The sequence below is a fragment of the Gymnodraco acuticeps genome, unplaced genomic scaffold (genome assembly GCF_902827175.1).
Source record: "Gymnodraco acuticeps unplaced genomic scaffold, fGymAcu1.1, whole genome shotgun sequence".
Taxonomy (NCBI): domain Eukaryota; kingdom Metazoa; phylum Chordata; class Actinopteri; order Perciformes; family Bathydraconidae; genus Gymnodraco; species Gymnodraco acuticeps.
This window is the reverse complement of record NW_022992223.1, coordinates 360,427-384,443: the sequence shown is the minus strand read 5'-3', so window position 1 is coordinate 384,443 and position 24,017 is coordinate 360,427. Positions and strand designations below refer to the sequence as shown.

Below are 24,017 nucleotides of genomic sequence, written 5' to 3'. Positions count from 1 at the left end.
GGAGGACTGGCTGTGAGAAACACCCAGTATAAGCATACATATATTTTGGCTACAGTTAGCATTTTACCTGTACAAATGTGGACTTAAATGGAAGTTATCTTCGAGCAAACATGAAATAATTTATGTAATTTCCTCAACAGGAGATAAAAATAAATAAAAATGCACCAAACAAATCCCAGAAGTAAGACTTATTAAGAATATATTTGGCTCTAGTAAGCATGTAACCTTAAAAAATATACATATTTTAACTGCGATAGGAGGCCAACAAGAATACACATCCATCATTTATTTACCAGACATTAAAAACAGACATACAAATATTTAATATCACTTAGTTTAGTATATTTGATTAAGTGTGTTTGTTTTAAAAATGTTAAATCATAGTCCATAATGTTTTAAAAATGTTAAATCATAGTCCAGTTTTAAAAACTCCATCATGTTCCTAGATCACTCATCTGCTTGCGGTCAGAGCGACAGGTTGACGTCGTTCTTCTGCTTGGCGCCGCTCAGGCTGTGGATCATGGCGATCATGGAGGAGTGTTTGTTCAACTCGTCCTCCTTCTGCTTCAGCTTCGTCGCCAAAGTGCTCTTCTGCATCTCCAGAGACGACGCCTGAGAGACAGGGAAGGTTCAGAGAAGAGGAGCATCAAATCTCTACAGCTGTGTGTGTACACAGATCCATCTCAACATTTGAGTCTGACGTGGTGAATATCTCTTTCTAACAGATGTATCAAAATCACCTTGATGCTGGCGTCCTTCCTGGCCTGCTCCGTCTTGTTCAGCTCTTTCCTCAAAACGTCCACCGTCTCCTCCAGATCTCTCCTCTCTTGATCCTTCTCCTTCATCTTCTCCTCCTCGGCCCGCAGTACATCTCGCAGACCTGACAGGAACCGACATTCAGGGAAGCGTTAGAGATGAATGCTGGGAGTTGAGATCCCACGTTTACCAGGCTTTCCTCAAATCTGCTCTGGGTATAGTAATAACACCTGGAGGAGGATCTGTGTGCTTTTCTATTTGCCTGTTCTGCAAACATCATTAACAAAAGACCTCACTGTAAAATATATAGTCTAAACCAGGGCTATTCAATTAGTTTGGAATGGGGGCCGGTTGATGAAAATGATCCAAAGCAAGGGGCCGGGAAAAAGATGGCTTGAAATATGAGCAATCATATTAAGAGCTTCAGATACAGTAAATACTACAACAGCATAGTGGAGTGCATATATTGTGTTTAATTAAATCAAACAACATAGCCCCAAGGCCTCTACAGATCTAAATGGCAAGTTCAGAACTCAGTAGGCCTACATGTGAAGCTAATTTAACCATCAACATCATTTCATTTGATTTAATTTAGGTGAAATTATCTAATCATTCACGCAGAGATGCATTAAATGACAGGAGTTGTCACTACAGTAGCTAGTAGGTGGGTTCGAAACACGAGCTCGCCGAAGTTTTCAGGCATTGTCTTCCCCTCTCTCAATGTAACACCCTCTCTGGAATAAAGGCACTCTGGCCCACAAAAATGAATAGCCCTGGTCTAAACCTTAAAAACCTACATTTTATGTTAACTTGATTAGATCAACAGAAGCCCTATTTTTTCACATTTTGCATTTATTTATAAACAAATCTAACCAGTAGATTAGAATGCCGATTTTATGTAGCATCGTTTACACCCAAACATTCATCCACTGCCTGCTGTAACAGTTATACAAATGCATATGGAATAAAGACAGGAGAAAATCTGCTTTATACAATTAATAAATTCTGCAGCTCTGTTGTTAAAAATAAATGTACGGTATGTTTATGGTGAGAAATCCTTGAGAAAAAAAAGAATATATAGGATAAATAGCTAATACCACAATTAAAAAAGATTCCTAGGAAATTGTTTTTAAAATTTATTTCAGTTTTATAAAAATATTTAAAGACAATTATATAAAATTAATTATATTTATTCATGCAATTTCCACAGCAGGAGAGACAAAAACACACTCAAGGAATCCCAGATTTGCACATGCAGTGTTTACACGCTGTCTGATGTTAATGTTAGACCCACCTGTGATGTCGCTGTTCTTCTGCTGTAGATCTGCACGGAGAGATCTGATCTCCTGCTCTCTCTCCTCCAACACTGACGCCATCCTGAGAGACACACGCAGAATTTAGAGAGGGTGCTAATACCTGAACCTTTGAACACAAGGTAACTTCTAGGAGTAACTTTGAGAGAAGAAAGATGCAGATGTGTGTGTGTCTTACTTTTCGTGCTGCAGTGTCAGAGCTTCCTGGTTCTTCCTCAGAGTGTCGCTCTGTTTGGTGAGCGAGATGTGAGCGGCCTGCAGCTCCTTCAGCAGACGCTCGCTCTCGTTAAACCTGCACAGATCTACCTGTTAGGTACTTAAAGAGACTGAACATTCCAGAAAAACAAACGAGGCTAAAACAGGGTTTCTGTTTAAACCAAATTCAATGTAAGATTATAAAACCACATTGAATACAATCAAAGATTCAAAGATTTTAATGTCATATGCACATAAGTTACAGTGTAGAAATGGCTAATAATTGTATGTCCCGAGCTCCTCCAACAATGCAACATAAGACATAAAACAGTAAAACTTCAAAAAAAAAATATGACTACAATACAATGATGATTCCAAATATATTTAAGTGAATCATTGATACTTATAACTTGTATTTTGTTAGTACTTCCCAAGTGTATAATACAGTAATTCCTAGAAATATAATTAATCTCAAACCAGATAAGTGGCTAAAAATTGAGATTGATTTCACTAATTTATAAGAAAGTAATGAAATCAATTAAAGACCTGACTTCGAAACCACATATAATTTCAATAATTTTTTACAGTTGTACTGCTCGAAAATTAACCTGAAAAAAAGCCCAGTAATAATAATAATAATTCCTTATAGTTATTATAACGCTTTTCCAGAGCTCAAGGCGCTTTACAAATACACATTACACACATATCATACATGTAACGGTCATGTACTGTGGGACAATACCCACAGGAGCAAATTCGCTCTTGCCCAAGGACCAGTCTTGGGACTAACGCGTTACAAGTAACGCGTTACTGTAACGCCGTTATTTTTGACAGTAACTAGTACTCTAACGCATTACTTTTTAAATTCAGTAACTCAGTTACCGTTACTACATGGTGCGTTACTGCGTTAGTTTTTTTTATATAGTCAACAGCCAGGCGAACAGAGATGAGAACTGTACTTAAGTACAGTACTTGAGTAAATGTACTTTGATACTTCCTGTGTCACGTGCGGAGACGGGCTGTGGGCGTGTTTGTGTTGTTTACTAACAAGACTATCATGGCGGCGGCGGAGCTCAAGTCTAGTTTCTCCACCTGGAGATATTCTCACTATTTCACTTTTGTCGAGCACAAAGAAAAGAAAGTTTCTATTAAATGTAAGTTGTGTCCTGGCGGGTCAAAGATCCTATCTACTGCCCAAACCAGTAATTCAAATCTGTTGAAACATCTGCAAAAACAACATGCTGGGAGCTAGTAGCTAAGACCACAGAGACTCAGCCGACGCCACTCCACCTCCACCTAAGCAACAGCGGCTGGATTTTAACCGAGGGACTGCTGGCCAGGGAAAAGTCGATAAAGCCATTGCACGGTATGTTGTAGAACACATGCAGGCTATTGCTACAGTGGAGTCACCCGCTTTCAGGGAGCTAGTTAGCATGATAGCATGTCCGGGCGGCACACGGCATATGGGACGGAAAACTTTTTCCAACTACCTAGAGAAAGAATATACAAAAATGGAAAGCCAGCTAATATCGATGCAATCCAGATTGCATATAATGCATGTCAAGTTGATCAACAGATTGTATTATTCTCCAATGCAATAACAGTACTGAAATGAAGGCTATAAGGGCATTAATGGGCGCCCTTTTTTAAAGTAACCAAAACGTTACTTTTCACAGTAACGCATTACTTTTGGGTGTAAGTAACTAGTAAAGTAACTGAGTTACTTTTGAAATGAAGTAACTAGTAATGGTAACTAGTTACTGGTTTTCAGTAACTAGCACAACACTGCCAAGGACACAACCCCCAACGCCCCCTTGATCTGATGATCAACGCACAGCCCACTGCGCCACTCTGCCCCAGTAGAGACACGAAGGCTTACAATTATTTAATAAGAGTATGAGTTTATTGATATCTGTATCGGATGTATTTGTCAGAACTTCCAAAAATCAAAGTAAAGTGACTAGTTATAACTAAAAATGGAATCAATTTCAGCTTTAAGTTTATTTAAGCCTTTGCTAAAATCAAAATAGTTTTAGAAGTTACAAGAAAAGGTCTTGAATGTAACATATTTTTTGTCAAGCCTTGCAGATATTCTGAATCTGTATGAATCTGTTGTGTTTGTCCTGCCTCGTACCTGTTGAGCAGGGCGTTGTAAGCTCCTTTGAGGCTCTGGTGCTCCTCTGAGTCCTTCTGCAGCCGGGCGTTGTGCTGCAGCAGCTCCTCCATGTCGGCCTTGCAGCGCTCCACCTCCAGCACCTGGCCGCTCAGCTCCGACTGCAGATCCTCCCGCCGACGCTCCGCCTCCTTCAGCAGGCAGCCCAGCTTACAGGCCTGCACACAGATACACATAGAGAACCATGATGAGAACATTTAAGCTGTTAATGCTGAAACTGACCAGTGCTGTGGTGTTGCATGTCATATTCGAAGTAAGTATAAATAAAGATAATTCTGAGCATTGTGATATCCGGCAAGAAACCTAGGTGGAAATCACATAAACCAGTAAAAAAGCAGCAATATTCTCACAATTAAGAGACTGGAAGAGAGTAAATGTTTGCCTTTTTTTGCTTTATAAGTCTGGGAAATGATTTATTAATCATCGAAATAGTTGCAAAAGTATTTCTGTCGATTAACTTTTTGATAAATCAACTTATTCTTTCAGCTCTACTTACAAAAAAGTTGCAGGTTTAACTGAGGAACGTAAGGGCAAGGCTTGTTTAACATGAGTGTGTGTGTGTGTGTGTGTGTGTGTGTGTGTGTGTGTGTGTGTGTGTGTGTGTGTGTGTGTGTGTGTGTGTGTGTGTGTGTGTGTGCGTGCGTGTTTTACCTCTGCTTCAGCCTGAGCTCGTTGGAAGCGATACTGAGCGATGAGACGGTCGGCCTGAGACAGAGCGAGAGCCTTGGCCTCCAACAAGTCCTGCAGACGACTCTCCTTAGACTGACACAGAGAGATAGAACTGTTGGAAAAACTGAGCCAAACAATAAATGTTAATGTAAAAATATAATTTAATATTATAAAACATACTGACCGCGAACGCTGAGAGCTTCTGTTCATAAACATCTATGATGTCCGACACATGGGAGTCCTTCACCTGTTCCTGCAGCTACAAACAACAACAGGACGTCAGTGAATAATGCTTTTCACTTTATTTTTATACTGAAACAGTTATAGGTTGCAACTGCTGGCTACAGTATTAATTATATGTTGTTTATAAAAAAAGGAACCACTTTTTTTCTTGTATAAATAAATGCAAAAATGTTGAAGTCAAGAAAACATGTTCTGTAAGACCCTTTTGTAATTATTTTGTCCTACAACAACTTTTAAGAAAATCAAGTTAAGTTTAACACTAAAATCAGATATACAGTATGGGTGTTTTCCTAACACATGCACACAGACACACACTTCACCTCTAAGCCGTTCTGTATCCTGTCAGCCAGACGGTAGACGCTCCTGCTCGATCCACAGGAAGAGTCAAGGATGCTGGAGGGCGGGCCTTCCTGCACAGCGACACGTTTGACGGACAGCTCAGACTCCCGCTGGCGATAGGCGTTGTTGGCAGCCATACTTTCTCCCAGACTTGAGAAATATGGTTGGATTAGTACAGGTGACTGGCATCTACGCATAACAACAAGATGCTACAACAAGCTGAAAACCAAAACCCGGCATTAAATCATAAATGAAAGATCTTATTTTCAGTTTATTTTTGCAGACTGTTTGTTGTTTGGTGATTAATGAAATGTTTTTAATAAACCTGAGCGGCTTCATATTCGTAACATAAATATGTTTTTTTCCAGCAAGGGACTCACACCAGAGAGGGGAAGTCTGGGAGAGGAGTAGCCTCAAACAGCAGAGAGAGTCCCGTCTGGACTCGCTCTCTGTGGTGGGACGTCAGCGCCAGAGAGAGGGGGGTCACGATCCTCTGGTCCTGGAGGATAAACACAGAGAATGAGAGGGCAAAGAGAAAACACAGAAACCTGCACTCAGTCAACCACCACATGCTCCGACTAAATTAATACATATCTACAGTTTCTGATGGACAAAAACATTTCCAAATGTCACCTTGGATTCAGGGAAACTGAACGTGTGTGTTTACCTGTAACATCCGATAGAAGCTGGTCTCCATGTCCTTCACCTGCTGTCTCAGTTTGCTCATTAACTCCAGAGTCTTCAGCAGAGCGTCTGCATACACCTGACTGGAACACACAACTTTAACTCCTTCTACCAAAACTGCAATTATAAATGTAATTTTTTGTTTATGACATGAACACGAAATAAAGCATTTTAAAATTGTGATTCAAAACGGCAGCCGCCACTAACCTGAGATCATTGTCAGAGCCGGGGGGGGTGGCAGTTGAAGGAGCTGTTGCTGTGACAACAGGAGAGGAGGGACTCGACCTGCGTGAGGCAGAGTTGAGTGCTCACCTGTCGGGACACCAGACACCTAGTGGAGTCCTCGGCACACAGGAGTGCAGGAGTTAAGGCTTTAAAAACAAACACAACACAGAGCAACACAGAAATACAGAGCAGACTGACATGTGAAGGATATTGAGCAGCAGGCTGGTGACGTGTGTAATGCGGTGGCACTGTTTCCTGAGGTGAGCGTCCCCCTGCGCAGCTTCGAGGCCCCTCAGGAGCCCCAACAGGACAGGTAGCAACATTTCTACGAAGCTCAGCACACACTCAGACACACTCTCCGCTCCCAACGCCTCCTGCACGCAGAGAGAGGAGATAACATGGACTGTTATTAACAGCCTTATTTTCTTAAAGGTCACCTACTATGCAAAATCCACTTGTCTTTTATACATAACCATGTGTCCCCTCTGAGTAAAGACATTCTGAAAGTTTCAGGAAAAAAGATTCGCTCATTTCTTGTCCTGATCCATTTATATAAAAACCTGTCTGAAAATGAGCTGATCAGATTTTGGCCGCTTTATGATGTCATAACGATGTTTTGGCTTGAGTAACCATTAGCCAATCAGCAACCAAGGTAACCCCCTGGGTTAGGGTTAGGGTTAATCTGACTGGTTTGACCATAATTCAGTGCTTTGCTGTAGAAAGGAGTATTATGGCTAAGGAACTGTTTTAAATGTTTTCATTTCACTGTACTACTCCTCTTACTATCTTTTTAGATGTTGGTCAAACCACTACAACATGCTGCCGACTCAAACCTCTCAGTATTAAATGTGTCCCTGTATAGTTGCCGTACCTCCAGCAGCTCCTTCAGCAGCTGCAGGGCCTGCAGGGAGCAGGACTCGGCGCCCTCCACAGGCAGGCTCAGCCACTGCACCAGGGCCAGTCCCGTCTCTGTTTTGCGTCCCCCGTCCAGCCCGTCTGCCTGCCTGCGGCCTGCTGTTCTGAGTTTGGGCGCGGCGGGTTTGAAAACCACCTCACACAGCAGAGAACGCAGCCCAGAGACGCTGCACATGGCCAGGAGGAGCTCCAGCACCTGCAGACAATGCAAACAACACAAGATCAAATTGAAACTAAATGTTAGTTCTCGCGATAATACTGACAACTTATAATTAAATAATTAACTATTGTACATCATTTTTTTTATCATATGCAGAAAACTTTTGTTATCCTCAATTAATTGGGTATTAATATATTAAGATAAATAAAAAATAGAAGTTAAATGTACAGTATAAGAAGCCATTTTAGCATTTTCATTACAGAAACAACGGCTCAAGGCTTTCAATATCATCTATTCCTCTATCATCATCTTTTAATATATATTTAAGGTTATTTTCCTTGTTTTTAAAGCTCCCAATAGGTTGGGTATTGCCTACGTTTCTCACTCTGGTTTTGTTATCCTTTTTTATAATCCTCCCACTGCCTTTTAAAAAAAACACAACTTTTAATCACAACAACATGAGCAGTGCTGCTTTTTTTTAAACTATGCTGCAAAACCTCTCAACTCCCCCATCTTCCTCTTTATTTCCTGTGGTTGCTCTACTGTCCTCTAAGAGAATAAAAAAAGACTTGAACCTTAACCTTTGAGTTTGTACAGACACAATCTGAACTTTTGCACAGAAGCATTTTCATAATAGAAACATGAAGAATGACACATCATCTTTACAATCATTCATCCATCATGATAACATCTTTGTTTATAGAGATGCTGGGGTTATTCTACTTGTTTTTAAAGCTCTTCATAATTTGGGACTGGCCTACATTGCTGACTCTTGTTTTATAATGTTTTTATAATTTGTATAGCACTTAGTATTTTCGAAAACACTGAATCAGACACATAATAAGAAAATGGGCAGAGCTTAGTTTTTTTAAACTATGCTTCAAAATGTACCGTCACTTACTGTCACTGTTATTTCCTGTCACTGCTGTACTGTGCTCTATTTAGAAAAGGCTCACTCTATTACCACTAAAAAACAGTGGTTACTGCATAGTTTCACATATGATTAGTTGCACCACATAAAAGTTAACCATCAAACACAACAACTGACACATTTTAGCCATCGAGGACGCTTTTAGTGTCTATTTGTGCAGTGGTTAAATACAGATATACAGAATAATGTGTCAAATGCACCTTTGCTGCAGAGTCAGGGTCCTTCGATTGCAGCAGTCCTAACACTTGAAACACACATGCTGAGAAGTGCTGATACCTTCAAATGGAAAACAAATGGTTTCAGTTCACAGTCAGGTGGTCAACGGAGGATGAAGCAGTGTGCAACTCGATTTTGACAGGATAACAACTGGTGACTTCTAGAATTGTGTGAGTAACATTCTGTTTTTAGACTTCTCTGTTTCAGTGTGTGTACTCTGTATAAATGCTCTGTAGTTGATCTGACTAAAATTGTGATTTTAAAATCTCAAAACCGCTACAGTATCTGTCAGGCAGAAACTTGGGACACGTAATTTGACTGAAACCTTCAAACTGAACTAACTGACTGCTAGTTAGAGTCCTGCGGGAGTCACGAGGGAGGCAAATCCTACTTTGATTGAACTAGGTATCGCTGGTGTTTTATTTTGTTTTTAGCCCCTCATGCTATAATCATGTGTATTTTCTCCATTCCTGTTTATGTGTCTTCTCGCAATTATCACTGGCCCCGTGTATCTCCTAATCGATATAACCGGCCTGCTCTCGTCTATCCCATATGCTCCACTGAGATCCAACATCTAGTTTCAGGGGGCCTGTGGAACTGCCAGTCAGCCGACTTCATCTCTGGCTACGCCTCCCTGCAGTCTCTGGATTTCCTTGCTCTCACTGAGACGTGGATTACTCCATCCAACACATCCACCTCAGCAGCTCTCTCTCACAGCATATTCCTTCTCCCATACACCCAGACCCTCTGGCAGAGGAGGTGGCACTGCTCTCCTGCTCTCTCCCAAATGGAGCTTTTCCCTCTTCAAGCTACCTAACTTCACTCCTTCCACCTTTGAATTCCATGCCGTCACAGTAACCCATCCTATACAATTAACCATTGTTGTTCTCTACCGTCCACCAGGCGCCTTGGGGGACTTCTTGGAGGAATTAGATAATCTCCTCTCACACATCCCTGAAACTGGCCCTCCCGCTGTACTTCTCGGAGACTTCAACCTCCAGACAGGGAAGATATCTGAACTAACATCTCTTTTAACCGCCTTTGCTTTCTCACTGTCTCCGTCCCCACCAACTCATAAAGCTGGCAATGTCCTTGATCTCATATTCTCAAGGAACTGCTCTACTTCTAACCTCTCTGTAAACCCGCTCCACACATCCGATCACTTCTTCATTTCATTCTCTCTATCCCTTTCCAAACATAACAAACTAATCTCTTCTCATCCACTGACTTCCTTTTCCCCTCTCTCTCCAAGTGAGGTTCTTACCCTCATTACCTCTGCCCGCCCTACCACCTGTCCTCTGGACCCTATCCCCTCAAACCTCCTTCAGACTATCGCTCCTGATATTCTACCGTTTCTCACCCATTTCATCAACACTTCTCTAACTTCTGGTCACTTTCCAAACAGTCTCAAGGAGGCAAGAGTAAACCCTCTCCTAAAGAAACCCACTCTCAACCCTTCTGATGTTATAAACTACAGGCCTGTCTCTCTCCTCCCGTTCCTGTCTAAAACACTTGAACGCGCTGTCTTTAAACAACTCTCCTGTTATCTCCATCAGAACAACCTTCTGGATCCGCACCAGTCTGGTTTCAAGGCAGGTCACTCCACATAAACTGCCCTCCTTGCTGTCACTGAGGAACTGCACACGGCTAAAGCAGCCTCCCTCTCCTCTGTCATCATCCTTTTGGACCTGTCTGCTGCATTCGACACGGTGAACCATCAGATCCTCCTTTGCACTCTCCAAGAACTTGGAGTTTCAGGCTCTGCACTTTCCCTCATCACCTCATACCTCAAAGACCGTACCTACAGGGTTACTTGGAGAGGGTCGGAGTCCGACCCTTGTCAATTAACTACAGGGGTCCCTCAGGGCTCTGTTCTTGGTCCCCTCCTCTTCTCCTTGTACACAAACTCGCTCGGATCAGTCATTAGCCCGCATGGTTTTTCTTACCACTGCTACGCTGACGACACCCAATTAATTCTGTCCTTTCCCCGCTCAGAGACCCAGGTCATCGCACGCATCTCTGCTTGTCTCGCTGACATCTCTCAGTGGATGTCTGCTCACCACCTCAAGCTCAACCTTGACAAGACTGAACTGCTTTTCCTTCCGCGAAAAGATTGTCCCACTCTTGACCTGACAATCAACATCGGCACCTCTGTTGTTTCCCCGACTCAGACTGCAAGGAATCTGGGTGTGACCCTAGATAACAACCTGTCCTTCACTGCAAACATCGCTGCTACAACCCGCTGCTACAGATACACTCTTTACAACATTAGGAGTATACGTCCCCTCCTGACCCAGAAAGCGACGCAGGTTCTGGTCCAGGCTCTCGTCATCTCACGCCTAGACTACTGCAACTCCCTCCTGGCTGGTCTACCTACATGTGCCATCCGACCTCTGCAGCTCATCCAGAATGCAGCGGCTTGTCTGGTCTTCAACCTTCCTAAATTCTCCCACACCACTCCGCTCCTCCGCTCCCTTTACTGGCTTCCGGTAACTGCTAGAATCCACTTCAAGACAATGGTACTTGCGTACCATGCTGCGAATGGATCTGGCCCTTCCTACATCCAGGACATGGTTAAACCGTACACCCCAGCACGTGCACTACGCTCTGCATCAGCCAAACGGCTCGCTGCACCCGCACTGCGAGGGGGACCCAAGTTCCCATCAGGAAAAACACGTGGGTTTGCTATCCTGGCTCCAAAATGGTGGAATGAGCTCCCCATTGAAATCAGGACAGCAGAAAGCTTACACATCTTCCGGCCCAGACTGAAAACTCATCTCTTTCGACTCCACTTCGAGCGATAGATTTACTAACAAAGCACTTATATACTAATAAAGGACTGGCTTATCTAAAGCCAGTTGAGTAGCACTTGAAATGTTTTGGCTCTATGAAACCTGATGTACTTATATGATTCTGTTTTCTTCAAGTTTGTATTTTGTTGGTCGAACGCACTTATTGTAAGTCGCTTTGGATAAAAGCGTCAGCTAAATGTAATGTAATGTAATGAAGCAAACACTGTGGTGAATCGCTGAACATGACAAAACGGCGTGTGCTCGTACCGTGAAAGGTGATCTGTGATCTTAGGGTTTCTCAACAAGTCCACCAAAAGGTCCACAGAGTATTTTCTGGTCAGAGTGCCGTCACCGTTCACGATGATGTTGAACACGAGCTGGAAAGTCTGGTGGATGTTTTTTGCATCAAAGAGCTGCGGGAAGAAGACACATTATTAAGCACATAGCACAACATAATAGCTATTATTGTTTGTTACTACAATAAAAAGGGTTGCTAAGTGCTGATAGGCCAACAGGATTGAATGCAAAATGACAAAATATATATAACTGCAACAACAACAAAATTGGTTTAGTTTAGTTTATTTATTTATAGTGTCGTGGACAGTCCCCATCGATGAACTGTCACAAAAACAGTAAATGGAGCAGCTTTAGCCAACATGGCTAATTTCCAGCTGTTGTCCCCGGCCAGATGGTAATAGACACCCTTAGAATCACAATATATCAACAGCATTAGTTATAAAAAAATATTAAATAAAAAAGGATGAAAGACAAGTTGATACAGGCGAAAGGGACAAGAAGATACAGGCGAAAGGACAAGTAGATGCAGGCGAAAGGACAAGTAGATGCAGGCGAAAGGACAAGTAGATACAGGCGAAAGGACAAGTAGATACAGGCGAAAGGACGAGTAGATACAGGCGAAAGGACGAGAAGATACAGGCGAAAGGACAAGTAGATGCAGGCGAAAGGACAAGTAGATACAGGCGAAAGGACAAGTAGATACAGGCGAAAGGGACAAGAAGATACAGGCGAAAGGACAAGTAGATACAGGCGAAAGGACAAGTAGATACAGGCGAAAGGACGAGTAGATACAGGCGAAAGGACGAGAAGATACAGGCGAAAGGACAAGTAGATACAGGCGAAAGGGACAAGAAGATACAGGCGAAAGGACAAGTAGATACAGGCGAAAGGACAAGTAGATACAGGCGAAAGGACGAGTAGATACAGGCGAAAGGACGAGAAGATACAGGCGAAAGGACAAGAAGATACAGGCGAAAGGACAAGTAGATGCAGGCGAAAGGACAAGTAGATGCAGGCGAAAGGACAAGTAGATACAGGCGAAAGGACAAGTAGATACAGGCGAAAGGACGAGTAGATACAGGCGAAAGGACGAGAAGATACAGGCGAAAGGACAAGTAGATGCAGGCGAAAGGACAAGTAGATACAGGCGAAAGGACAAGTAGATACAGGCGAAAGGGACAAGAAGATACAGGCGAAAGGACAAGTAGATACAGGCGAAAGGACAAGTAGATACAGGCGAAAGGACGAGTAGATACAGGCGAAAGGACGAGAAGATACAGGCGAAAGGACGAGAAGATACAGGCGAAAGGACGAGAAGATACAGGCGAAAGGACAAGTAGATACAGGCGAAAGGACAAGTAGATACAGGCGAAAGGACAAGTAGATACAGGCGAAAGGACAAGTAGATACAGGCGAAAGGACAAGTAAATACAAGCGAAAGGACGAGAAGATACAGGCGAAAGGACAAGAAGATACAGGCGAAAGGACAAGTAGATGCAGGCGAAAGGACAAGTAGATGCAGGCGAAAGGACAAGTAGATACAGGCGAAAGGACAAGTAGATACAGGCGAAAGGACGAGTAGATACAGGCGAAAGGACGAGAAGATACAGGCGAAAGGACAAGTAGATGCAGGCGAAAGGACAAGTAGATACAGGCGAAAGGACAAGTAGATACAGGCGAAAGGGACAAGAAGATACAGGCGAAAGGACAAGTAGATACAGGCGAAAGGACAAGTAGATACAGGCGAAAGGACGAGTAGATACAGGCGAAAGGACGAGAAGATACAGGCGAAAGGACAAGTAGATACAGGCGAAAGGGACAAGAAGATACAGGCGAAAGGACAAGTAGATACAGGCGAAAGGACAAGTAGATACAGGCGAAAGGACGAGTAGATACAGGCGAAAGGACGAGAAGATACAGGCGAAAGGACAAGTAGATACAGGCGAAAGGACAAGTAGATACAGGCGAAAGGACAAGTAGATACAGGCGAAAGGACGAGAAGATACAGGCGAAAGGACGAGAAGATACAGGCGAAAGGACGAGAAGATACAGGCGAAAGGACGAGAAGATACAGGCGAAAGGACAAGTAGATACAGGCGAAAGGACAAGTAGATACAGGCGAAAGGACAAGTAGATACAGGCGAAAGGACAAGTAGATACAGGCGAAAGGACAAGTAAATACAAGCGAAAGGACGAGAAGATACAGGCGAAAGGACAAGAAGATACAGGCGAAAGGACGAGTAGATACAGGCGAAAGGACAAGTAGATGTATCTGCAGTTTGCTGTAACAACGTTCATTCTAGGACTAATTAAGTATTTCTGTTTATCAAGATTTTGCTTAATCTGGGTGAAAGGATAGGATACTAGTGGTGCACGATAATTATCGGTCCGATATTAGGAATTATGACGTCATCCCGATAAAACCGATAAAAGTATTAATAGCCCCGATAATATACAATATATTTTTTGGGTAAAAAAAAAGAAAAAATACTGCGGTGTGGGTGGATTGGGATGAGGGGCACTTGTTTTTCACTCGGCTCCTCCCGTTTTGCCAGTACTGTGGTATTAGTGGTTTAGGAAGAGGGGAGTTTTTCACAAATCCAGCGCTCCCTAACTCATGCCTGGCTGTGACGTAAATGGTGTGCGGCCGTGAAGCCAGGACAGTAAACAAACATGTCGTCGGTGGTATGGGACTATTTCAAAGTTTCAGAGTTAGATAGTTCGCTTGCTATTTGTATTAACAAATGCAATGCAGAAGTTCCACGAGGAGGGAAAAAGGCAACGAGCTATAGTACTTCAAACCTGATTAGTCACCTGAAACATCGCCATCGCTACGATGGTGTGTTAAAAGCGTACGAAGACGCCTGCGCTGCTAAACTAGCGGCGAATCCAAAGCCAGCTGCAAAGGCACCGGGGCTTTTACCTATCGACGAGGCTTTTGAAAAAGGCACTTTATTTGGGAAAATAAATATGGTCACTTTGAAGAGTCAAAACTGTTCTTGGCTTTGTTTTGTTCATAGTAGTAATGCTCATGTCATTTGCTCACTACTAGTCTTTTTTTTACCACCAGGTGTGCAAAAACTACAGGTACATTTAATATATATATATATTAGGGGTGTAACGGTACACGTACCCGTACCGAAATTATTCGGTACGGGCCCTTCGGTTCGGTACAGGTGTGTACCGAAGTGTACCGAACGAATATAACGTTAAACGTAAAAAATTGAGAACGTGAACAACTTTTTGGAAGTAATCTCAGGTGCTGCGTCGCAGCATTCAGAGTAATTTGGTCACATTGGGTTCAACGCGTCATAGAGCGAGCAAGTCATTTAATTGGATGAGAGGCATACTATGAGAGCTGGTCAGAGGGATGCGTTCAAATGTAGTCAGTAATTTGAAGAACTGTCGAAAATTAATGGCGAACGCAGATAAAGTTGAGCTCGAAAATCCTCCAGCATCATTGAAGTCTCCGGTTTGGGAACATTTTGGTTTCGCAGTTACGTACAAGGATGAAGGACAAAGACAGGTGGACCGAACCAAAGCTGTTTGTCGGCATTGTTCAACTAAAATTGGTTACGCGGCTGGCAATACATCAAACTTGCACACTCTTGAAAAGGCATCACTCGAACGTGAATATCACCGGTACCAAAAGAAAAAAGACTGAAGTGCAAACCCAACTCCCACTAGCATGTAACCCTCCACCACTCGCAGAGAGTTCAGACCGAGCCAAAGCTATTACAAACGCCAAATATCCTTATGTTGCCATGTTAGCAAAGCGCTACCTGGCTGTATCTGCTACCTCTGTCCCTAGCGAGAGGGTGTTCTCCACAGCAGGAGACATTGTTAGTGCCAGCAGATCTGCCCTTTCGGCAAGCAATGTGGACAAGTTAATTTTTCTTTAAAAAAACATGAAAATACAATGACAAGCAAGTCATAATGTTAAGCTGGCTGCTTAGGAACTAGTACAGTACAGTTCAAATACAGATTATTTCAGTTCATCGAAAAGCTGCACCTTAATGTTTATTTTATTATATTTTGTATTTATTTGAGTGAATATTCAGTTTAATAATAATTAAAAACCCAAAACTAATAGTTTATGTTTTGTGAGTACTAGTAGCCTACAGTAAAGTTCAAATACAGATTATTTCAGTTCATCGAAATGCTGCACCTTAATGTTTATTTTATTATATTTTGTATTTATTTGAGTGAATACATTATTCACAGTTTAATAATAATAAAAAAAAAATATATATATATGTTTTGTTTTGTGAAAAAAAAATCTGCTGTACCGAAAACGTACCGAACCGAACCGTGACCAAAAAACCGAGGTACGTACCGAACCGAAATGTTTGTGAACCGTTACACCCCTAATATATATATTATATTATTATCGGTTATCGGTATCGGTCTTGAGAAGCAGGAAGTTATCGGTATCGGTTTCAAAAAACCAATATTGGGCATCCCTATAGGATACATTTGAAAATATACATGTGAGCTCTCACGGAGCCTACACACGGCGGCGTGCGTTGCCGCTTGGCGGTGGGCGTGTCTTGAGCTTGGGGAGTCAACTCGAGCAACGCGACCAACAACCAATCACATGAATGTCCCGCCCCGGACATACAAAGCAAAGCATTCATGCTACATCCATGCTGGCTAAATATACTGTCTATGCTTGCTAGCTGTCCATTCAAACGAAGTACACTGGCTATAAACTCCCCAAACAGGCGAAAACCTACCAGTTTCACCCACTGTCTCTGCCACCTCCCCCCATGCCTGGCTCCTCCGGTTTGTATCCCTGTATGTAAAGAGGGACTGGTCATATAGTACCGGGTGATTCCCTACTATAATTTTCTCCTCCATTTTTTGACATATTGCTCTACTTTTGCAGCGAGCACCGCGAGAGAAGCTACGCTTTGCTCCCACAATGCAGTTCGGCGAATCGTGACGTCACCCCATTCAAAGTAAATGGGCAGAAGCGTTGAAGCGGCAACGCACGCCGCCGTGTGTAGGGGCCGTCAGTATTGAGTATTTCACACCTACCTTCTCTCCAACCTTCTCATTCAGAGTGAGGCTGGCCAGGATGGACAGCGTGAAGACGACCACCGTCAGACTGTTGTGAGCCAGGAAGTTGATCAGAGTGCGGTAGAATGGCTTCACGTTGTCCTGCAAGAATACACACAAACACATATTTACAAGATATCTAAAACTAGCCACAAACTGATGACCTTTATGTTTTGTGAAACTTTTGTCTGCCATGTTGAAATAGGTTTAGTCTATTATGTGGATTTGGAAGAAACACTTCAGTTACTGCTCAACAGATGACATTTATCTGATGAAAACCTTGTCAGGGTTGTCAGGACTTGTGATGCCTTTTAAAAAATGTTTTATTTTTTTAGATGCTTTGTGGTTGTTTATAGTTGTGTCAATGCGTCATCAGGCCATTTTTTCCTAACTAACCATCCAATTTCATGTCATTCAAACACAACACGCATCAAATACTCTGTCTTTCTTGTCTAATGGCAGAGAGCACATATTCATTTCGTAAACAAATGTTGGAGAAAAGTAAAGTAGAAGGTGCAGAAATGGTGGTGATTCATAAAGTTCCTAGTCTACCTTACTGGCTGCATATCATGTTTTGTTACAGTAACGGTTAGAAATTATAGACAATAAATATAACACTTATTAGAAATATTTGTCACTCTTTTTTTATTTGTTTTATCTCTGTATTTAAATAACATCTAAAGAAGGTGTTTTTTGCAAACATGTTTGATAATGTATGTGAAATAAGTTGAGGAACATTCTCAAAGAAATAAGAGAATGAAATGCTGCAAAATACTATTTCCTTTAACCAATTATAAATTAAAACTGTTCCTAATTAATTGTTGTCAATTGACTAATCAGTTAATCAACTGATTGTTCCTCTATTCTACGCTCTACATACAGACACACTCTGTAACCCCCTAACTCTATTCAAAGCAATTCACATCTCTCTTTAACCAGACATCCTGTTTATTTCCTGTGTGCAGTCACTCACCAGAGACTTGATGTGGCTATGCACCGAGTGGTTATCACGACAGAGGTTAGCCATAAGGCCGAGGCATGGCATGATGATGTCCTCATTGTGAGACTGGCTAAGGGACCCAAAGTCAAACGGTTGGTGAAATGTCAAAAACACATCCTTCAATGAATCATACTTGGAGATGGTGGTTCTTACATGTTGGTCATTAAAAAAGCGATGAGCTCGTGAATGTAGTTTGTCGACTGGAAGATGCGAGTGTTGTAAGTAAGTTTCTGCAGCACCTGCAAACACTGAAGGACACAAAAGACAACATTACAATCAACTAGAGAATGCAATTCCTAAAGAAATTGCTAGTGGGAATGCTTTATGCTGAAAAGCTGACGCTAAACTGCTATGCTGCAATGTAATGTGTAAAAATAAAGTGAAGAATTTAGATTGAAATGATACATGAACACTGGGGGCTTGAATGTGTGATGAGAGAAGAAAAGAAAGTAAAAGGCTTGGAAAAGCAGCAGAATATTTGAACTGCAAACTTTTGAACTAACTTGATGGTGAACGATCTGTCGCCATGCCAACGGCATTTGATGGCATCCCATAATACGCTTAGATGCGTTGATGGCTGCATCGTTACCAAACCTGTGAAGTTTTGGGGTGTTTGGAGTATTTTCACTGAAGTTATGAGAAAGCCGCGTTTCAAGGCGAGCATTGTGTTGCCATGGCAACGGCATTTGAAGAAATCTCAAAACTGTCCCGTAGATGTCTTCACGGCTGGACTGTTGGCACACGTGTGAAGTTTCAGCACTTTTTGAACATTTTCATAGGAGTTATAGCGACATCATGTTTTATGGCGAGGGATGCGTTTCCATGGAAATGGCATATGGTGAGATCTCAGATTTGGCATAGAGCTGTTGAGGCATGGACCGGTGATATACAAGTGAAGATTGGGGGACGATTGGACCGTGTCGATTGGACTTACAGCCACATCGTGTTTCATGGCGAGTGGTCTGTCGCCATAGAAACGGCATATGGTGAGATCTCAGATTTGGCGTAGAGCTGTTGAGGCATGGACCGGTGATATACAAGTGAAGATTGGGGGACGTTTGGACCGTGTCGATTGGACTTAGAGCCACATCGTGTTTCATGGCGAGTGGTCTGTCGCCATGGCAACGGCATTTGATGACACCCCATACTACGCTTAGATGCGTTGATGGTTGCGTCGTTACCAAACCTGTGAAGTTCTGGGCTGTTTGGAGTGTTTTCATTGAAGTTATGAGAAAACCGTGTTTCAAGGCGAGCATTGTGTTGCCATGGCAACGGCATTTGAAGAAATCTCAAAACTGTCCCGTAGATGTCTTCACGGCTGGACTGTTAGCACACTGCTATCTGAAGTCTGCTGCTCTGAGCATGTCAGTTGGAGCGATGACATCATCGTGTTCCATGACACAGGTGTTTATATTTGAGCTAACGAGGTGTGCAGAGATCACAGGTTTCCATTGTTCTGAATGAGAGATAAACCTCTCACATGTGAACGTTTTGTGGAAGAACCGTAACAGATATCTGTGAAATTTCAAAACGTGAAGCATGTCAAGGAAGTTGAGTATCTGAAGTGTAATTTTTGTGTACTTTCGGGTTAATAATGTGGCCTTTTTGGCAATTTAACTAAAGGTGTGCGGCTGCTACTGTGAGGAAATATCAGCCTGAAATTAAAATGGGCTTTATTGGAGGAATGTTGAATGTTTTTGTCACTTCATGCTCTCAAGAGGCATTTTGTTTAATTATTATTTTTCAAGCTACGAGATGTTTTCCTACGTTTGTCATGAAAAATTATGTCTCAGGAATATAGGGTTTGGGAATTAAGGCAGTTTAAAAAATATATATGAAGGCAAATCTTAACATTTTCTACCCTCTAGCTGTGACATCATGCACTCTAGTTAATGTTAAAATCTGAAGAAAACCTCTTTAACAAGGTCTGAACAATGTTTAATATCTCTAAAAGTAACAATAAGATTTAAAAGTTGTTTTACACGAATAATGTCAGAAAGATGTGTAACATTTTAAAGTTTGAATGAGGTTTCTGAGTGAAAGTATGAAGAAACAGTTAGCAGTTGAAGTCGCATGAAGATTTTGAAGATTTTTCAAGTCTGAAGTTTCTCCATTGACTTCAATGTTAAAAATTTGATGAATTATGGGATGTATCTCTGGAATTATGAAATGTATGAATGAGAAAAGTAATAGCCTCGATTCCCGACCGAGCTGAACGTTTTGATGTTTGAACGGAGTTTATGTGATGTTCAATGCAGGAGGAGACAGGGGTAGACATTAAGGGTAAAATGCCACTGGCCCTCCGGGTCAGTGGCATTGTATTGTCACTGGCCCCACCATTGTAACCACTGGCCCGGAGCATTCGTCCAAAAAAAATCAACTAATAATGCTGAGAATTAACACATTTGTTGCAATAATTATGTATTAAAGCACCCAGATATTGTTCTAAACTGTATTAAAGTAAACAGGTATTATCGTGAAATGTATTGAAGTGAACATGTATTAACTTGGGACTGTTTAAAGTAATCCTATATATCTAAACCTTCTTACTTACACTCCATAACCCAGAGACCCTGACACACACACACACACATACACTTCCTCCCATAAGCAGACACACACACATACACCTCCTGTCTCCATGCAGCACACACACATAAACTCCTTGACCCAGATATCAGCAACACACACACATACGCCTCCGCTTATCAGCACACACACACACATACATACACATACACTTCCCCTCACTAACACACACACATGTTCTTTTTCCAAGGTTCTTGCTGGGGAGAATAATCCCAAGCACCAATATATCTGTGTACAATGTTTGATTGTTTTAAAAGAATAGTTTGTGTGAAACCTTCCCTGGGAAATTAAAGGAGTTGGGCCCAGGTATAAGATAAAAAGTGATTCTGACCTTGTAGAGTTCCGATGCTCTCACGCTCTGTTCAGAAGAAAAATACTTTTCCCCAGAACTCTGATTCGCTTAGGAGTAAAATGGGACGGAAGAGCCGACACACATCTCCGACCCAAATATGTCCATATATACTGTTGTTTCTTCATGCAAAATGCCCCCTGTTTCTGACTGGCTGGTCCCGATATCTGTATCGCACGGCAGTAGAGCGGGGAGCCCGGAGTGCTCTGTTTCAGGGCACTCTGTATTTCGTATTGTGTTTTTTACTGTATTAAAATCAGATTATTGTTATAACTTTTATGCCGGTGTTTTGAACTCCTTTTATTAAATCTGACCAGGCTCATCTAAAGGACGGCGCGGAGCAGAGGAGGGCTTTAAGCCACCACTATTGTGTTTGCTCCTACAGTATGCACTAACTACATTACTACAACATTTGAATCATCAGTTCATCCTCATTTTCCTCAATTGTTCATATTTAGTTTATTAAAATAATTATATTGTTAGTCATTGTTAAAAAATGTCTGCTATTATTATGAGTATTATTATTTGTATAATGCGCTTTCTGCCTTCCTGTCATTATCAGGAGTTAGAAATGTAATGGCTATGTAATAGATTTGATTAGAACCTTCATTATCCTAAACTGCTGGGACATTTCCCTATAGCCAATACCTTTATATTGTCTACTCTTCACTTACTTGTCAGCATAGGTCGGCATTGATGTACAGAGCCGACAGAAGACCTATGTGTGGACCCATGAGAGAAACATTTGACCAAATGCGGTGATGTTCTTACCTGCAGTACCAGGGGCTCCCCAGGTGTGGCGCTGTGGCAGTGGATGACAGACGCCAGGGTGCTGGTGAGGCTGTAGCTGCTGTGAAGAATCTCCCGACTGTCATCATCACAGGCTGGAGCAGCAGGTGGGAAGAAGGACAAAGATTTGTTTAGAAAAGGGCTGGATGTTCAGTTTCTACCTCATGAATCACACTTATAACTGCTTTCTCCTTTTTTGTTTTTCAGTATGCATTTCATTGCATCTTGTGTTTTTCATTTTTGTATTTATGTTTTGAGTATGTGTATTTAATCTCTTCAAATTCTATTGTATTCTTCTTTTCCTCGCTGAACTGCTAACGTTATAAGAATCATAGACGTCAAATCAAAGTGAAGAGTCATTGCTTTTACAAAGCAACATATGTGACATTTTATTAATAACATGTGAGATTTAAACCAGCAGCAGAGAAAAGTGTGAGATCCTATTTGCATCTATATGACACCTATCATCTGTGTCAGAAAGATTTTACAAAAGTGGGTGAAACGCCAGCAAATCGGCAAAATAAATACCCTGGCTCCTGTTTCTCTGATGCCACCATGAAAACACTTACTTAGCTCATCGAGCATGTGGATGTTGATAAATGTGTCTGGTATGTACCTAGTTGTGCCAGCAGGGAGATGATGGAGCTCGTCATGTTGGGGCTGGTGTTTGGGTTTCCGGCCAGCTCCACCAGCCCGCTCACACACTCCCGGGGCAGAGCCTGACCCGAGGACAGCAGCTGGTCACACTTGAGGCCTGACACCTCCTGCAAACAACCACAAACACAACATGCACTCATAGGGACCTGCAACTTGTTATGTACGCAACATTTCAACCAACATTTAGTAAAGCCACAGCATCTCAGTTTGGCTTGTAATCACAAACTAAAGGCTAAAACCGAGTGTAATGTTATTAAGATAGTTTATACTCTTTTGTGAATCCAGGGACTTTGTCATGGAACTTAAAGCCATTTCCACAATTCCTTTATTCTTACTTTAATGTATAATATAAGAGTGGGTTAACAAAATACAAAAGAGGCAACTCTGTTACAAGTAAAAGTCCTGCAATCAATATGTTACCCAAGTAAAAGCACAAAAGTACTAGCATCTAAATATACTTAAAGCACCAAAAGTAAAAGCACTCATTATGCAGATTGGCCCATTTCTCAATCATATATTACCATATGTTTTGATTATAATTATTAAGGTATTGATGTGTTTAATACAGGTTTAATAAAGCTGGTAAAGGTGCAGCTAGTTTGAATGACTTCATTGACTGCAGGGTAGCTTCTGAATTGGACTCCAGGTTAGCTCAATCTGATTTAAATGTTGATTATATTTCACATCATTAATCCAAATCAGAAAAGTAACTAAAGGTAGAAAATAAATGTAGTCTAGTAAAAGTTCACGATTTACCTCTGAATTATAGAGGAGTAGATGTATAAAGTAGCATACAATGGAGATACTCAAGTAAAGTTAAGTACAAATATTTCAAAATTGTACTAACGTACAGTACTTGAGTAAATGTATTGAGCTACTTTACACCACCGAAAATAGGCTTTTCTAACACAACATAAACAATACACACCCAAAAGCCAACCATGCTCCCTTGGTATTGTTGTGATGTTATATGTCTGTCATAAAGTGAAATTAAATCCGATTATTTAAATTTATTCAGGCTCACCTCCACTTGTTTGTGTAGCTGCGCTGCATTTTGAGCAGTCCTGCCGCCTCTGTACTGCTGGATAGCCAGCAACAGAGACTTTAAACACGTCGTCATGTCCATCCTGTTGAGCAAAAGTATGAACTATAAGGTTATAACAGTGACACAACACATTAGCTCGCTTTCAAAGAGAAGTAACTGACGTTTTACACCTCCATCTTGAACCTCCGATGCTAACGGTAACACTAACGTTAGCTAACCAGCCCACCTAAGAGCTTTATAACAATAGAAAATTACACTAATAGAAAAATGGCTCAACATTTGTGTACTGCTGGATATATATTTCTAACTATTACATGAGTTATGGATGTGCTTTTTTGTGTATATCAGACTACCTGTGGTACTTCTTCTTCCCCAAGAAACATCAACAACAACCGGCAACACAGCTACTTCCTCCCGCGTTGAGCTTCGAACGGGAAAGGGACGGACCATGTCAAAAAAAGGGGGGGTGGGCAAGGTTAACTCAACATTATAAAGGTTTGTATGATTTGTGAATGATATAAATGAACCAATCATATTATTTGAATACTGTACTATTAAATATGATGACGTCGGAAAGTGCAATGTGATTTTTGTTTTAAAAATCAAGTTGACTAAATAT

General features: G+C 41.7%; 1 protein-coding gene across 1 annotated transcript; it reads right to left on the bottom strand.

The window, feature by feature from the left end:
• Positions 1–271: 271 nt before the first annotated feature.
• Positions 272–23,987, bottom strand: cip2a (cellular inhibitor of PP2A). Its single transcript, XM_034206033.1, is given in 23 exon segments — positions 272–612; positions 741–880; positions 2,051–2,133; positions 2,248–2,361; positions 4,399–4,595; positions 5,089–5,199; positions 5,291–5,365; positions 5,670–5,838; positions 6,069–6,187; positions 6,356–6,455; positions 6,580–6,605; positions 6,607–6,728; positions 6,809–6,971; positions 7,469–7,708; positions 8,804–8,879; positions 11,879–12,024; positions 16,949–17,071; positions 17,943–18,039; positions 18,123–18,217; positions 21,679–21,791; positions 22,313–22,460; positions 23,378–23,480; positions 23,752–23,987. Coding segments are annotated over 22 exon segments (2,706 nt in total). The 5' UTR covers position 23,480; positions 23,752–23,987; the 3' UTR covers positions 272–465.
• Between the last annotated feature and the right edge of the window lie 30 nt (positions 23,988–24,017).